This window comes from Zalophus californianus, chromosome 6, assembly GCF_009762305.2.
Source record: "Zalophus californianus isolate mZalCal1 chromosome 6, mZalCal1.pri.v2, whole genome shotgun sequence".
Classification (NCBI taxonomy): domain Eukaryota; kingdom Metazoa; phylum Chordata; class Mammalia; order Carnivora; family Otariidae; genus Zalophus; species Zalophus californianus.
The window spans coordinates 80,553,280-80,568,350 of record NC_045600.1 but is presented as its reverse complement, the minus strand read 5'-3'; the positions used below and the strand labels follow the sequence as shown (position 1 = coordinate 80,568,350).

Sequence of the window (15,071 nt, the reverse complement as noted above, 5' to 3'; positions counted from 1 at the left end):
ATAAATAACTAAAAGCATTTCATACTGGAAATGCAACTATAGTATTTATTAAAATGCAAGTTTACATGAATCTTTGAGATCTATTACTAGATTTCAAAACAATGTTACACCTTTTTAAGGCTGCTTTGGGATGCATTCCCTTATCATTTGGAACCCTTCAGTGAAGAAATCTGAGAAGCAAGGATGTAACACTTATTATCTAATATCTAGCTACAGCAATTCAAATATGAATTCCCCTGAAATTCCTCACAACTTGACCTTGAAATGCACTCCCCTGAGGATTTCTATGCTTTTCAGTATTATCTCTTATTTTCATGGAATAATAAACTGAACATAGATGTAAATCTTTAGTACCAATAGATGCATCCTTGGAGGACAACATCCCTTATACCCTGTAGTTCAAAAGATGGGATTTTTAACTACACAGTCTTGACCAGCATTATGGTTTTATACAGAATAGGGGGTAGGCAAAAAGCGATATAATCTTTGCCAAGTTCCTTAACTTTTTGCTAAGCCTCCATTTCCTCATCTTTGTAAATGGAAGCATAGTAATTGCAACAACATTTAAAATGGTTGCTCTGCGTATTGAATGGAGCACTGGGTGTTATAAACAAACAATGAATCACGGAACACATCAAAAATTAATGATGTAATGTATGGTGACTAACATAATAAAATAAAATTAAAAAAATATTCAAAAAGGAAAAAATAAAATAAAAAATAAAATGGGTGCTCTGAAGACTAAATCCATTAAGATAATTTTAAGATGATGCTGATAATCACTCAAATATTAGCTGTCAATTATGTGCTGGGAGCTATACAAAAAAAACTGCCAAGATAGTAAAGAGAAAAAACAAAAATTGAATCTAAGAAATCTGAGAATGAATTTCATTTATAAATAATCCACAATAGTAAAAAAAAATGAATTTTTGGAAGCAGCAATTCATATCAAGAATTTAAAAAAAAACTTATTCTTTGACATAGTTATCTCCCTCCTGTAAATTCATCCTAAGAAATTGAAAAGAAAAAAAAAAACCAATTATATGGAAAAAAAAATGCTCATTACAATGTTATTTACTTATTAAGGCAAAGAGCTGGAAACCAAGTTTTCACTAATAATAGCTGTGTAAACTTATAGTATAAATTGATGAAATATTACAAGCATTAAAATTATAATAATTACTAACAAAACTATGCATAAGCACAGAAATTCTTTTAGGATATTAGGTGAAAATGAATAAACATTTGTACATACACTGTTAAAACAAGTAAAAATTATACGTATGGAACTAAAAGCAACTGAAAATTGTGCTAAGTTTTTTCTTTCTTTCTTTGAGGTAATTATTGCTCCTTGTCCTCCCCAAAACAAAAGTCAGTGTCTTAGTCCATTCAGGCTTCTATAACAAAACTTCACAGACTGGGTAGCTTATAAACAAAAGAAATTTATTTCTTAGCAGTTCTGGAGGCCGGGAAGTCCTAGATCAAGGCGCCAGGATGGTTGGTCGGCTGAGGGCCTTCTTCCTGGTTCACAGCTGAGGCCTTTTCTCTCGTGCCCTCACAAAGTAGAAGGGGCTAGGATCTCTCCAAAGCCTCTCTCTGGAGCCTCTGAAGGCAATAATCCCATTCAAGGAGGGCTCCACCCTCAAGATTTAAGCACCTGCCAAAGACCCCACCTCCCCACCTCCTAATATCATCTTTGAGGGTTAGGATTTCAACATGGGTTCCCAGGAGGACACAAATATTCAGACCATACCACTCAATTAAAAGAATTCAGTTCAGTTTCATTGTTTTCCTCCTCAAGGTAAATGCAAAAATGGGACTAAAAGTTAGCCAGTAATTATAAGTCAAACTACTTTTATGTGGTGTATGCTGTGACCTTGTACACATGATACAGGATCAGACTCGACAGCAGTAAAGAGGGTAAATAGGGTCTATATAACTTCAGGTTAAATTATTTTTCTTTTGGCTCACTTAGAAGCTAAGTTTGCTCTTTCCTGAAGCAGCGAGATGAAAAACTGCTGAGGAAAACTAGGGTAGTTATAGGCTAGCTTGTCTTATTCATCTGTGTCTCTCCCCTTTCTTTTTAAAGTGATCAAAATATGGAGTTGAAGAATATCTTAATTTGATATACTTACTAAAGTTATTTGGCATATGTTCTTAATTTTTACTAAGTTAATTAAGTTTGGGTTTTTGGATTAAATAATTCTTAAGAGAAAAAGTATATATAATTTTCATCATTATATTTTTAAGTTCCTGATTTATGTTCATTCAAGATCTTGATTCAGACTTCAAATTCATTCCTAAATCAAGTTTCAGTAATTATGTATCTAAAGCAACAATTTTTTATTTAACAAATTACAGTTTCAGAATAATAAGCTAATCAGGCTACACAAAAATATAAACAGATTTTTGCTTTCATTGTTGGTGACTAAAATTAGAACATAAGTTTACAAACCTTTACCTGCCCAAATTAAAGTTAACAGACTAAATCCAGAGCAATGAAATGCTAACTAGCAGATTTAGCCCATCTGACCTATTAAGTAGAAATCTTAGTTTGATTAAAGCTGCAAAAAAGTAAATGTCTGAATTTTAATAAGCTAAAAAAAAACTTCCTCTCTACCTTCTCTCCCACAAAAGTAGATTTTATGCCTTCCATATAATGATATTTTTTTTTTAGAAAGATGACTTTTTCCATTGAAAATGACAGATGTCAAATCTACTTATACTTCCAAAATGTACTCAGGTATTAAAATTGCTTTAATTAGCAAGCTCTAGAAATATACTCCTTATATAATCAGTTGTATTAAGTATCAGACAAAAAACTGGCTGGAGCCAGGTGTTTGCCTTGCGTCCTGTCCAACATTAGTTACTAATCTAGCTACCTCTTCTTGCATTCTTTGCTCAGAACATAAAAGAAAATGTTCACAACATAGATTTGTTATTTTTTGCTTGTTGGAATTTTTAGATTCTAAGTTTTTACAAAAAGTTGCTTCTTTAACATTTAATTTGAAATACAATTTTTCCAACAAGTCAATTATCCGTTTTTAAAAGTAACCCTACCTTGGGCTAAATGAAAATGAGCACTGATTACTTCATGAACATAGTACCTTTCTTCTCAAGACCTAAAAGTTCTTTTTAATATTCTCTTATCTCTAATCAAAAAATGCTGGGGGGAGGAGGAGGTTACTTTACCTTAACATCCCTTGAAGTAGTGACATATCCTGGTTTTACAGATGGAGAATCAAGCACAAAGACATGTTATGTGATTCGCCACAGTCTTAATGTGGCAGTCACCAGTAACTGCAGGACCATGTTAATTCTGAACACCAAGTTAATCACAGAAATGTAATTAGTGAATTTTGTTTTGAAAAGGACTTTCTAATTACATTAAGACTAGAGTACCCCCCAAAATACAAAACCTTCTGCCAAAGACAGTATAATGTATCCGGATAAAACCATACAGTATCAGTCACCATCTTGGTTAGTCTCTCAGAAAACCTTAAAGTTCTCAATAAAATCCAAATCTAGAAAATTTATTTGCATGTCTGTCTTCCTTTCTCTAACGCCCAACATCCCTAATTCCCAACATCCCTCATTCCTTAGGACCATTATTACATGAGATCCTGTCATTTCCAATACTCTCAACTCTTCCCAGCTAAACCTTTCCCTCTCTTCTCCTCCCACTGGCACCCTCCAGCTTCAACTTCCAATTCCAAAATCCTAATTCCAGTCTCTTCAAATAGGAGAGGCAGATACCAGCATTCACACTTCCGCTCTAAGTCACTCAATCCACACACACATTAAATACATTGGTGCTGGCTCAAGATTCCTTTCCACCTCAACTCCTGATACCATCCAACGTAGCAACTTAAATACTGTTGACCTTTTTTTATAAATCTCCTAGCAGATCCTGGCTCCTCTACTCCAACAACCTTTTCTACTTTAATATTCTCTCATCTGTCATTACTCTGGAGTTTATGTTCTCTGATCAGTATCTTTCGATTTTTCCCACTTCTATTCTACATGCTCTTTTAACTTTACCAAAACTTCCAGTCCCTTAAAACAGCCATCAGTTCTATGTGTCTACATATCACTTCAACCTTTTTTCTTTAAAATCAAGTCTGGCCATTAATTGTATGGCATACAGTATGGTACAAATGCAATGCAATTTGGATCTCTGTTCTACCACTTATTCCCTTCTGTGGCTATGGGCAAGTTACTAAGACACTCTTAAGTCTCAGTTATCTCCTCTGTAAATTATGGATTACTTAGCTCCCATGGTCATTAGAAGGATTAAATCTAGCACAGCGTATGACAAACAATAAAACAGTCTGATAGACTTCTCTTTCCTAGACTTTGTTCTACCTTTTACCCAACCTTTCCTTAAATGTTTTATTCTCAGGGCTCCTGGGTGGCTCAGTCGTTAAGCGTCTGCCTTCGGCTCAGGTCATGATCCCAGGGTCCTGGGATGGAGCCCCACATCCGGCTCCCTGCTCGGCGGGAAGCCTGCTTCTCCCTCTCCCACTCGCCCTGCTTGTGTCCCCTCTCTCACTGTGCCTCTGTCAAATAAATAAGTAAAATATTTAAAAAAAAATTTTTTTCTCTTCCTCTCCACTATTAACATCACCTCAACAATCTCAACCCCCAATTTTCCCCTGAATGTGTATAACCTCACACTTTGCTGTCTCTACTTCATTACTTCCTGTTTTGTCTTTAATACTTTTCCTCAAAACTCTCTTACCTATCAAGAATTTTTAGTGTCTCTTAAAAAACACTGCTGTTTCTCACTATTCATCCCCCCACTACTACTTAATATTCCTCTTGGGCAATTTCCCCCTGGTTCAAATATCACATATGCCAAAGACATCACCTCTAACTCTACCCTCTCAACCTTCTTTGGAACACCAAACCTATATTTAAAACACCTTAAAAGACATCTTCTTCCTTGATACCTACAGGTAGGCAAGCTTTAAAAAGCCAAAACTGAGACATTCTCCCATTAAAAACCTCTGCCTCTTCCCACTCCATTTAAAAGCATCACAGAGGCCCAAATTTAAAATGCTGAAGTCGTCCCACACTCTTCCTACTCATTCCTTCACATCCAGTCAAGGAATCCTCTAGACATCTGAACTGTCCCACAAATTCATCCCCAACAGTTCCAAATGCACTATTTCCAGCTGTTTTGCCTTAATTATTACATCTTCCTCATTATTTGTAGTTCATCTTCTTCTCCCTTCAAACAACTGTCCCAGTGAATCCCAGTATTCAGCTTTCTACACAAATCTGATATCACTCCCTCACTTAAATTAGTAGTTCTGCACTGCCTACATGATAAAGACTTAAACTGGTGCTTCTCATTAAGTATCCTTACTGACCTAACACTTGAAGTTGGGAGTGAAGGAGGGTAGCTCAAAGAACAAATTTTCTTTGAACTCAGGGCATTATCTGAAAAATTAATGAGGACTCTGTTCAAAATCGTTATCACTGACCAATTAAAATAAATTTTCTCATCTTGTCAAGAAAGACTGACTTTCGGGGGCACCTGGGTGGTTTAGTTGGTTGAGCATCCAACTCTTGATCTCAGCTCTTTTTTTTTCTTTTAATTTATTTGACAGAGAGAGCATGCGTGCAAGCACAAGCAGGGGGAGCAGCGGGCAGAGGGAGAGGGAGAAGCAGGCTCCAGAGAACCCGATGGGGGAGCTCTATCCCAGGACCCTGGGATCATGACCTGAGCCCCAAACGCTTAACCCATTGGGCTACCCAGGCACCCTGTTGGCTCAGGTCTTGATCTCAAGGTGGTGAGTTTAAGCCCCACGTTGGGCTCTGCACTGGGTGTAGAGCCTACTTAAAGAAAAAGCGGGGCACCTGGGTGCTCAGGTCATGATCTCAGGGTCCTGGGATCGAGCCCTGTATCGGGCTCCCTGCTCGGTGGAAAGCCTGCTTCTCCCTCTCCCACTCCCCCTGCTTGTGTTCCCTCTCTCGCTGTCTCTCTCTGTCAAATAAAATCTTTTAAAAGAAAAGAAAAGAAAAACTGATTTTCAGGAGCTTCTTTCACATTCATCTTGTGGGTGTCATACTCCAAGGCTAGCCAGCACCCTTGCCCCAAGGTTGCTGATACAACTTAAGCACAAATCTAGACTTCTCACAATTGCCTCCAACATTCTTATTCTTTTTTTTTATTTAAATTCAATTATCCAAGGTATAGTACACATCATTAGTTTTTGATATAATGTTCTCCCCCATCACTCCTGCAAATAAGTGTATCCAAAAAATTACTGCTTTTCTCCCAACTTTCCATTTCTCCTTTCATACTTGTTCTTGTTTTGTTTTTCCCCTCCCTTCTTGAAATGCCTTTTCCCTTTCCATTATCCTTATCTCTGGCTGACTCCTAAAATTCGACCTCTTTTCTGAAGCCTTCCTTCACACAACTCTCCTTGAGCCTTGAAGAACTTCATATACAGACACACATCACATTTCAGAGGGATCTAGCTCCCTTGTTGGACAGTGAACGTACTTAACAGGTTTTACTTATCTCTGCATCTCCAGGGCTAAGGAAATGTCAAGTACCTAGCAGACACTCAAATGTCACTGCACTGAAATTCTTGAAGAAAAAGTTACTAATGGTATCTGTCCTGAAAAACTAAGAAATCCATATATATAGTTCAAGCGACTAAAATTCTGAAATGCTTTTACATATCACTAAGAGAGCAAATCCAAAACTGACCCCTAATTCCAAACTCAAAAAGTCAAAGTGATTAACAACAACAACAAAAAAGTTTGGTGACTTTATGCCAAATAAAACATTCTGATATGGTAAGTTATGTTAACTTTGATAAAGTGGTATCAGAAAAACCACAATTCACTAAATTCCATCTAAATTTTTGTAATCCTACTACAGGATACTAATATAGAGAAGCCAAAATTGTATTTGTTAAAATAATCTCTAATCAGGTGAATAGACAAATAAGATGCATCTAATCATATGTAAGAGTATCATTATAAATATTTCTAGGAAAACAATTACAGTCTACATTCCAAATCATAATGGCCTTTATCTAAACTATAATCCTTGTTATACACATACAATTTAAAAATAAAATTGTAAAACTGGTATTATATTAAAATTTAATTTTCAATTACTCTTGAATTCACTAAAGCTTATTCTTTGCCTTCTAAATGTAGAAAGAAAATGCCTTCTAAGGTAATTCAAAAGTTTCAGACACAAGGTAATTTCCACCAGTCAATCCTACATTTATGAGTAACAGGAATGATATATTAAATGGGGATTTCAGAAGTACAAAGAACATTACTTAGGATTCTAGAACTCTTATACTAAAAGCTATCCTAAAGTTGATCAAATCCCAATACCCTCTTTTTAAATGAGAAATACTAAGTCTAAAATTCTAGTAAGGAGAAAAGTAATATAAATCTACATTTATGAACACATACTATAAATCTATAAATCATAAACATTTACTTCCATATTATCGGCAGAGGCTGAACGACAATACTGCACTTCTGGCATTTAAGATTGTATTATTTCTCTTCCTTAATCTTCAAATGTGATAAAACTACATTAATTTTCTCATGTTGATGCACTCATGAAATCTCAAGATTAACCCAGTTTGACTATGAGGCTTTGTTTCATATTTAGTTCACTGAATTGGGTTTGATTTGCTACTTCTTGAAAATTCTCAGCCATTATCTCTGAATATTTCCTCTCCTCCATGATCTTTTTTTTTTTAAAGATTTTATTTATTTATTTGACAGAGAGAGAAAGATAGTGAGAGCAGGAACACAAGCAGGGGGAGTGGGAGAGGGAGAAGCAGGTTTCCTGCCGATCAGGGAGCCCGATGTGGAACTTGATCCCAGGACCCTGGGATCATGACCTGAGCCAACGGCAGATGCTTAACGACTGAGTCACCCAGGTGCCCTCCATCATCTCTTCTTTTGGAACTGTTAGCTGTATGTTGGACTTTTTCATTTTACCATTCATGTTTCTTAATCTTCCAATTTTATAAACTCTGTCTTTGAGTTCAGCCTTCTGGGCCTCTGTCTATAGCAGGAGATTTTAACCTTTTGTGCCAATAGACTTCTTTGGCCGTCTGATGAAGGCTATATCCCCCTTCTCAGAATAATATTAAAGGCCTAAAACAAAATACATAGGATTATAAAAGAATCGATTATACTGAAATACCAAAATATTTTTAATTTTGACATAATATCCATGCTTTATTAACATTAAAATATATATGAGCTCTTCCAAGTAATAACCATAACTTCATTTATTTATTTATTTTTAAGTAAGCTTTACACCCAACAGGGGGCTTGAACTCACAACCCTGAGATCAAGAATCGCATGTTCTACTGAATGAACCAGCAAGGCGTCCCTACTATAACTTCAAAGTAGTGACAACTCAAAGCACTATTTCAATAAATCTGTAACAAATGAACAGCAACTGTACTATAAGAAAAAAAATCTGACTTATATTGGTGTTATAGGTTGAATAGTATCCCTCCAGAAAAACATGCTGAGTTCTAACCCTCTACCTCAGAACATGACCTTACTTGTAAATAGGGTCACTACAAGTGTAATTTACTTAGAGGGGGTCATACTGGAGTAGAGGAGGCTCCTAATCCAGTAAGACTGGTGTCACATGGCCCCTTGAAGACACAGAGACACAGGCAGAACATCATGTGATGATGAAGGCAGAAAATGGAATCAGGCAGCTGCAAGCCAAAAATGCCAAAGATTGCCATCAACCACCAGAAGCCAGGAAGAGACAAGGAAGGATTCCCCTACCGGTTTAATGGGAACATGGCCCTGCCAATACCTTGATTTTGGACTTCCAACCTCCAAAATTGAAACAATAAATTTCTGTTGTTTTAAGCTATCCAGTTTGTGGTACTTTGTCACATTACAGCAGCCCTAGGAAACTAACTGCTGTCACAAGTATCTCTAATGCTATGGTTTGTTGGAATTTCCTTCAATTATGAATGTAAACAAGTTTCAATTAGTGATTAGTAAAAACACTCTTAATTCTAAGAACCCTATGTCTGAAGCAATTTAACACCTCAGTCTAAGATCCATTACTAATGATTATGTTTTAACAAAAATAACGAACTACGTTTAAACAGAAATACATGAACAGATCTTTTTCATTTCAAACCATTCTGAGTGCCACAAAAACATATCAGGGATTTGTAATGACTGGCTCTTGACTCTAAAATGAGATGCAGCTAAGACATAAAACTTGTCATAAATAGTGAATTAAATCTAACTATTAAAGAATGAAAAAATTCATTATCTGTGTTAACTTCTTAAAGTAAGTGTAAAATTATCCCTTCGTCTTAGGTTAATATGATTAGTACGAATAACCAAATGAAAAGACTTACTTTTGACACTTCTTAGCCATTAAGTAAAGCATGAGAGCTGGTCTCTTGTTAGTGTATTCCTTTTAGAACTACTCAAGTTGGTGTTTAAGCCCAATAGCCTTTTGTTCTCTTATTCATCCAGAGGCCATATTTATTTAAAAGAAAAAAAAAAAAAGAGCAGTACCAAGTTCTCCATCTGTGAGGTATATATATTATCAAAGACATGTGGCTATTAAACCCAAAAAAATAAAACCTTAAAAGATTATGAATGTACCAATTGTCTCCAAATTTTTTATCTTGGCTCTTCAAAATTCATGCTTTTACTTCAGTATCCTACCAGATCTCTACTGGAAGTCTTTCATTTGCTTAAATATGTCAAAAACAACAATATAATAAAATTAATCAAAAAAAGAATTGATTAACAAATACATATGTTACAAGTCTAGTGACTTGTAATGTGCCTATCACTGTATTGTTTTAGGGTCATTTAGTACAGGAAGAGCCTATAATGATGCTTAGTTCAAATTGCTCAAATGAAATGAGCAAACTGAGGCCCAGAGGCTGTACTTGTCCAGAATCACATAATAATTAGTGACAGCTGGGACAGAAAGGCATCTCCCAATTCCAAGTCCAATGCTCTTTACATTACACCATACTACATAAGAATTGGTAAGAGTTAAGTAAATTATCTGCAAAACTTTTGTATGATCACTTTAATCCTATTCGTAATTTAATTCGATATTTAAAAACAGTCTGGTTGCCCAAAACAACCTAACAAGTTTTGGGGTTTTTTAATCAATTTTATTTTACCATCCAGCACATTTTAAAAATAGGAACAAGATCTCATTTCCACCTTCAAAATTGGCAAAAATGTTTTCAAAGAGAACTGGACAGAAAAAATCAAGACATAAGCACTCTCATGTGAGTTTTCCTTTTCTAGAGGGCAATGTAGCAGAAAGAACAACTTAAAGTTTGCATCTCCCTTAACTCCATTCCTAGAGTATCTTAAGGAAGGAGTAAAAGATTTGGATGAGGACAGAACTCAGGATCAAATGCAGCACCATTCAGGAATAAAGGATTATCCAACAATAGTAGACTGATTAAAACTAATGTATGTTATACACTGAACCATAATGTAGCCATTAAAAACTATGTTCTAGGAAATATTTAATGACATAGGAAAAGGGTCACAATATTTTTGGGTATGAAGTTTCTACTATGCAATTCCACTCTATAAAGAATACATGTATATACATAAAATAATACAGAAAAAATTCATCATAGTGCATGGCACATAGTAAAAATCCAATAAATGAATATGATTCATCCTCAACATCATAGGAAAGGTTTGACTATAGTATATCAAATGTTAAGACTTGTCATGTGAGTAATAGATACACAAATAAATTATTATTACTTACTCCCTTTAAGGACTATTTCGGACATTATCTGAAATTACTACTTTTGCAAGGAGGAAAGTTGTTGTTGTTTTTTTTTTAATGACACTTTAAATCAGTTCCAGTTATTACCGAAGGATGGAAAAGAAAAGTAGACTTTTACCAACCCTTCCTCAAATTTGGCATTGCATAAGATAAAGTTTTACACATAATAGATTCTTAATTATTGATTAAATATACACTCAAAACTTTTGAGAGCTATTTCTCCAAACAGAACTCTAATTTCAAATAATAGAGCATATATTAGAGGATTTCAAAATGAGGCCTCTAAAGGCCTTACTCGATTTTTCCACAATGGTTACCTAGAAAAAGTTAATGGTTTCCCAAAATATTGGTGATTTTCACTCTTTTAAAGGTTGAAATCAGGTGAAAAAACATTTAAGTGTTAAGAACAGTGTCTAATGTAAATAAATTCCTATTGATTATGGCTTCCAGAAAAAGGAGAAAAGAAGGTAGAAAAAAATATATTTAAGGCCCAGATAAAATCCGTATTACAGGGGAGTCTTACAATGCTGAGGCTTTAAGGGCGTCTGCCGTAACATACATATCTTTTGTTTCTTCATACTATATACAATGATAAGTAATAAACTACTGCTTCAAAACATTAAATATTAAAGATAAGATAAATTATTGGAATAAAAACTACATTCCTAAGAAGTTCACACTTTTTGCTTAGCTAACGTACAATGTTGGCTCTAATAAAACTGATTACCAGATGAACACATCACTTCCTAGAATTAAAAAAAAAAATTTTTTTTACTAAAACCCCCAAGAGTTCTGTCCCCATGAAGTGTTAACATCTCATAAAAAATACATATATGCTAAAACATTTTTTTTGTGTTCTACCAAAACATAACAGAGCCTCTAGGGAATAACTTATTAATAATGCAGGATAAATTTATGAAAACAAAATCCTAAAGGTCTGAGTGAGCGAGGTAATTTCCAAGTTGTCCTATATCAACAACTTTTAATTTTTTTAAATTAAAAAAAAAAAAGGCAACCCTCCCAACTTGCCTTTTGGTGTCTCAGTTATCAACATCTTTGGGATTAAAGTACTGGGAATTTTTACTCATTTTCACTGTAACAGCAGTATCATCCACCAATATCACTACATGAAAAATTTGCATTCTAATCTGTCCATAGCAAGTATTAGAAAAAGAGCCATTTAGAAACAATATATTTTACGCATGTGTCAATTCACATTCCCTCATTTGTTTTTCTATTAGATGCATCCAGAAAGGAAATATTAATATTTTACTTTAAATATGGTAATTAGTCTTTTCCCATCTCTAAAAACAGAATTTGACATTTTGATCCAGGCTACTTTCTTAAAAGATGCCAGCAAAAATTACCGTCCTTCCGTTCAGGATTTTTAGCAGTTTTTCCCCTAACTAAGCGTTATCTGAGATACTTCTTGATCTCTCTCAAAGTAGGTCTAATCTGCGGAAGGCAGTGAGACAGTGTACTGCACTGTGAATGGACAGCCAGGTATTTTATGAATGGAGGCGATCACGTGATCCCAGCACCTCCCCGAACTGATATTTCCCACATAACTGTGTCAACATTCTGAGAACAGGGGTAGTTGTTTGTGTGCGTATGTTTTTTAATTTAACCTATAACTTCGAATTCTCCTTACTTCCTGAACTCAAAAATCTACATGAAGACAGACAGTCAACGCTTTGAATTTTTGTCCTGGGAAATCCTTTCAAAATGTCCAAGGTGATGGATGTTTAATTATTTTTTTATGAATGAAGAGTGTGCTATGCAAATGAGGGCGATTCACAAAAAGAGAGAGAACATGGCGGCCACTTCTGCTTCCAGACTGCACTGACACTGCAGCAATCTACCTTCTCCCACACCCGCTCATCAGAAGAGTGTGTTGGTGGGGGGAGGGGGGGTGGAGGTTCGAAGAGAAACGCTGCTTGGCATTTCTCAAGCTATTTTATGTTAAACAGGCCTAGGCTTTGGATTTTAAAGTTCTCTCAAAAAGGTCTGACTCGAGGAATGCACTTTATTTAAAGGAATGCATCCTAGGACTAGTCCTAACTCTCTTAACTCTTTCCAAACCTCCAAAGATAAACAAAACTTGAACTTAATTACAGGAGAACGGATGCAAATATTCTGCACGGAATTAAATCCGGTCTCAGTAAAAACTGTTACCGCACCATTATTCTTTCAGGCAGCCGTTACGTTAAAACAAAATATTTAAAAGGCAACGTACTTCGTTTGGAAAACAGCCCAAATAAACAAAAACTTAAGCCAGGACACTCTAGAAGTTAATGAATGAAGTCATCAACATATTCTGCAATGTAAATACTGCTAAATCAACGTAAATGGTGTTTCTCAATACAGCTGAAGGATAATAATTAACACTCAATATTCTATGCCCCTGATAAAGACATGCCCAGCATTCGCAAAGGTAAAATATAATAGTTCAACGTCTCCCACACTCCAGGTGTCCTTCAAGTTATTAAATTCTAAAAATGTTTCCCTAGTTCCATTTTTTACATGAAGCTTACAGGTCGTAAATTTAAAGGGGGGGGGCGGGGGAGGTTTAATCGGTATTAAAGAGTCACTGACTCATCGAATTAAGATTCAAGAGCAGTTTGCTGCAGGAGGTGCTCCCACACGTTAGTTTCCAAGTAAAATAGCTATAAAGGAAGCAGGATGGATATTCAGGGTATGTTGACTTACGGTATGCTAAACTGAAAAAGGACAGGCCAGGGGGGTCTTCGAGGCAAAGAGGTAATTTCTACCCCGCCAGCATCCGTCCACATTACTCCATCTCATTGACGTACAATTGCCATCCCACCCCAACACTCAATACCCTCCCCCAGAAGTAAGCCACTAAATGCGGGGGGGGGGGGCAGTAGAGGGTGCTGCCATTAAATGGCTAAAGAAATCAAATGTTATCTCCAGAACAAGATGCACCGAACTCTCCAAGGCTGCAAGCTTTCCAGCACCCAAGTCTCAGAGGGGTCGGAAGGATGGGGGGGGGGTTACTAATCAAGATCAATGAGGCGCTTACTCGTTGTCAGAAGTCGCCGTCTCCTCGCTCATCTTTCCCTCACCGCGATCCGATCTGGAGATGGAGGAGCAACAGCAGGCGGAGGAGCAGCGGCAGCACCGAGGGGCAGGAGGCAGCGGCGGCCGGGGGGGCGCGGGGGCAGCGGCTCAGGGGCCTCACCATGGTGGATGCCTCACCCGGAACGGTGCCCCCCCAGCCGGGAACCCCGGCCACCCCCGCAGGGGGGTGGCGGCAACAACCTCCGCCGTGGCGACCCCAGCCTCTTCCTCCGCCTCAGCGCCCAGCCAAGGGATCCGAGGAGGCCGGGGAGGGTGGGTGGAAAGGAAAAAGGGAAGAGGGGCTGCGAAGGCTGACTGGAGAGCTGCTCCTCCCGCCACCGGGGTGGAGCGCGGCGGGGTCCGGCCAGGAAGGAGCGGGCGGGCGGAGAACCCGGGAGCAGAGGCGGCGCTTCCCTCAGGGATGCGGCGAGGAGGAAGCAGAGCTGCGTTCGGTGGGGGCCGGCGGGAGGGTGCCGAGCCCAGGCTCCGGGCGGCGGCAGCGCGGTCCTGCCGGAGCCCACCCCACCATCTCCCACCTCGCCGCCGGCTGCCCTCTTAGCGCCCGGAGGCGGCCGGAGCGGTCCTCAGGCACGAGCCGGACCGGGTGAGGGGCCTCGCGGCGGCGGATTCCTCCAGACACGCTCCAGTCGGGACGCCTCCAGCAGGGGGAGGAGGGGGCGGCGGGGAGCGTGTGAGGCCAGGGCCGGCGAGCCGATCTCCCCCGCCCGGGTCGGAGAAGAGCGGGCGCGCCCAGGAGACAGGGTCCCGGGAAGGAGCGGGAGAGCGGCCGCAAGTCCCCCACCAGCCAGTGCCCACCAGCAGCTCGGCGGGCCAGCTCCTCACACCCGCCAGAGGGGAGCCGTGAGGGGGGCGGCGGAAGCGCTCACGCCGCCCGCTCCTTCCGCCGCCGCTGCCCGAACCGGGGGCGCCCACGGGAGAAGGAGGCGAAGTAGTCCCTGGCGACTTCTCCCGGCCGCCTGCCTCCCCCTGGGGCCAGAGCGGGCACGGGGTGCGGTTGCCGAGCGCAGTACCCGGGCTGTGAGGGCGTGTGGGTAGGGCTAAAAGCAGCGGCCTCCGGGCGAATCACTGCAACCCGAAGTCGTGTGCAGCATAGCAAGTTTCAGGAAAGTAGTTCCCTCCTCCCTTCATTTCCCAAATCGTTGTCGAGCCACA

The 15,071-nt window shown here is 38.8% G+C and overlaps 1 protein-coding gene across 2 annotated transcripts in view; it reads right to left on the bottom strand.

The window, feature by feature from the left end:
• Positions 1–14,220, bottom strand: part of SPRED1 (sprouty related EVH1 domain containing 1) — a 117,730-nt gene extending 103,510 nt beyond the window's left edge. For both annotated transcript variants that reach the window (XM_027570945.2, XM_027570946.2), the window contains exon 1: positions 13,861–14,220. In XM_027570945.2, the coding sequence (XP_027426746.1) occupies positions 13,861–13,892 (32 nt within the window). In that variant the 5' untranslated portion in view covers positions 13,893–14,220. The remainder of the gene's footprint in view (positions 1–13,860) is intronic.
• Between the last annotated feature and the right edge of the window lie 851 nt (positions 14,221–15,071).